Source organism: Pteropus vampyrus, unplaced genomic scaffold, assembly GCF_000151845.1.
Source record: "Pteropus vampyrus isolate Shadow unplaced genomic scaffold, Pvam_2.0 Scaffold131, whole genome shotgun sequence".
Taxonomy (NCBI): domain Eukaryota; kingdom Metazoa; phylum Chordata; class Mammalia; order Chiroptera; family Pteropodidae; genus Pteropus; species Pteropus vampyrus.
Genome location: NW_011888912.1, coordinates 2,295,803 through 2,298,176, shown reverse-complemented (window position 1 = coordinate 2,298,176; position 2,374 = coordinate 2,295,803). Strand labels below are relative to the sequence as shown.

General features: G+C 67.4%; 1 protein-coding gene across 5 annotated transcripts in view; it reads left to right on the top strand.

Moving 5' to 3' along the window:
• The window catches only part of LMOD1 (leiomodin 1), an 18,730-nt gene that overhangs the window by 12,827 nt on the left and 3,529 nt on the right, over positions 1-2,374 (top strand). Inside the window, exon 1 of one of the 5 annotated variants that reach the window (XM_023534751.1) lies at positions 1,907-2,301. The exons of the other annotated variants lie outside the window; for them this stretch is intronic. Within the exon in view, the coding sequence (XP_023390519.1) occupies positions 2,281-2,301 (21 nt within the window). The 5' untranslated portion in view covers positions 1,907-2,280. Of the gene's footprint in view, positions 1-1,906; positions 2,302-2,374 lie in introns of those variants that run through there. 5 annotated transcript variants of the gene reach the window in all.

Genomic DNA, 2,374 nt, shown 5'->3' with positions numbered 1-2,374 from the left:
AGGGAGATAACCCTGACAGCTGCTGTGCCAGGTGTCAGGAGGTCCCCAGGTGGCGGCAGGGAGGAGTGTGGCCCAGCCCTCCCCTGGCTGGGTTCACAGGCTCCGGGACATGCTAGGCCCTGTGGGGAACACTGCCACAGGCCAGGGACAGGGCTGGGGCAGGCCACATGAGAAAGCCCTGGTAAATGGCACCTTGGCCCAGGAGAGCAAGAGACAGCGTAGTCCAGACGCCCCGAAAATGCTGTTCTGTAACGAACCCACTGCACACACCCCAGCTGCCCATGTCCTCAGGGGCTTCAGCTCAGGCCGGGGCCTTTGGCTGAGGCATTGGGACCCCAGAGCCCCCGCTCCCAGCCTGTGGCCTGAGCTGGGCCTTCCAGGTGCCTCCAGGCGAAAAGCCTTCGGGCAGCCCTGGGACACAGCCAGAGGCTGGCCCAACACTGAATGCCACCACCCTGGCCTTGCTTTGGGGCAGGAGTGAATGCACCTGCATGCGTGACTGGCAGGGTGTGTGAGGTGCAGCCACCGCCAGTGGCCTGGGTCCTGCGCCCTCCCCTCTCGTCCGAGGATCCCGGGCCTAGTCCCAGAGCTGCCCTCCTGGGGGCCTGCGGATGCTCCACCCCCCTGCAGGTGCTGAGGGCACGTCCTCTGCAGAGATCACTGCTCATGGTGGTGGGTCCCAGGAGGGAAGGGGGACCAGGTGTGGTCAGCGTGGGCTGCCGGCCAGTGCCTCAGCCGGGTGGCCTTGCCCTCAGCAACTGCTCATTGTTTAGGGACCGTGGCGCGGAGGGACAGTCTCCTCCCCCGGCCCTCTCGGTGTGCAGGCAGTGCAGTGTTCTCTGTTCAACTGGACAGACTTCTGGGACATGGCATGGAGGCCCAGGCAGGGAAAGGGTAGGTGTCCTCCTAGGAAGCCACTCAAGACACTTCACTTGGGTCCCAACCCAGTGGCAGGCCCGGAGTCCCGCCACGTGGCCACCAGCCTGGAGGACGTGGGGCGGGAGCTGCTCTTTCCTCTAAGCCTGTCGCTAGTCCCTGTGCCTGCTGTGTCACGGCTCGTCAGAGGCGTTCAGGGCACCCTTTCCGCTCCCCTGCCTCCGCCGAGGACCCCCGAACCAGCCCCGGCTCCCCTCGCCCTCAAGCTGTCCCAAAGGGCCACAAGCCCGGTGGCTGGCGTGTCATCTGGAGGCCTGTGGAAGTTCTTTGTTCTATTGGCCTGTGCCCTGGGGCCGTAGGGGACAGCGGTGGAGTGAGCCTGGAGGCAGGATGCGGGCAGGACGCGGGCAGGGAGCAGCCCGTTGGTCTCGGGTCTCGGCCACTCCCCAGGCAGAGCCATTGGCCGACTCCCCGCCGTAGGAGGACGCAGCCTGCCGGCCCGGTGCTGCTGCTGGTGCTGCCGGAGCTCGCGGAAGGCCCGGCCGCCCAGGACAGAGCTGCTTCTCCTTTTAAGGCCACGTCTGCGCTCCTGGCAAGGCCCGCCTGGCCAGCGCGCTCTGGGCCCCTGGAGGGAATGATGATTAATCGGCCCCTCCCCCGCCTGTTTCCACGAGGTTCTTTTTAAAGGGTTGGCACCGCTCCCCCAGAAGAGGCACGCGGCAGACCCCCAGTGTCGGGGAAGCACCCCGAGGGCGTGGGGGCTGCTCTGGGGGAGACCCAGGGCTTCTGGGGGCGCTAGGCTGGGCTGGGGTGCGTGGTTCTGTGGGCGGCAGGGGCACGCTGGCCAGGCAGGCCAGCTGGGGAAGGTCAGAGGTCACACTGAGGCGCGATGCTGGTGGAGGGTCCGACTCGTCGGCTGGGTTTCGTCCCTGCAACCTGTGCCCACACGGTGCAGGGCAGCGCGCAGGGGCTCCGACAAGGCCTGCGGTGGCACCCTGGGGGCACGGGGGCGGGCAGCAGTGTCTGCGGGGGGCCTCGCCCAGCTGCTCCTGAGGGGCCGGCAGCGAGACCCTTGGACGTGGGCTGGGGCAGGAAGAGGGCGTCCCCAGCCAGGCTGTGAGCTGGTCTCAGGCGTGTCCTGCAGGGTGACCGTCAGACTGCTCCCCGCTCCTGCTGCAAACCGGCTCTCCTCCTGCCTGTCACATCCAGCTACAGCCCAGTGAGTGTGAGGGGCTCCCTGCCCCCACTCCGCCATGCAGCCCCCGGCCGTGGGGCAGGAGGGGGCAAGGGCACATTCCAAGGGCCTGTCTCACCAGGCTCTGTGCCCCTGGCCGCCCGGCCCGCTGTGATTCTCGCAGAGGAGCCAAGGACTTGTGCTGCCAAATAAACCGGGGCTGGTCCCCGATGGCCTGTGTTTGTTTTCAGGTACAAACTGTTTCCACAGGGCCCACCAGCTCTCCCCCCGCGAGGCTGGGCCGCAGAGCAGGGCGGGGTTCCT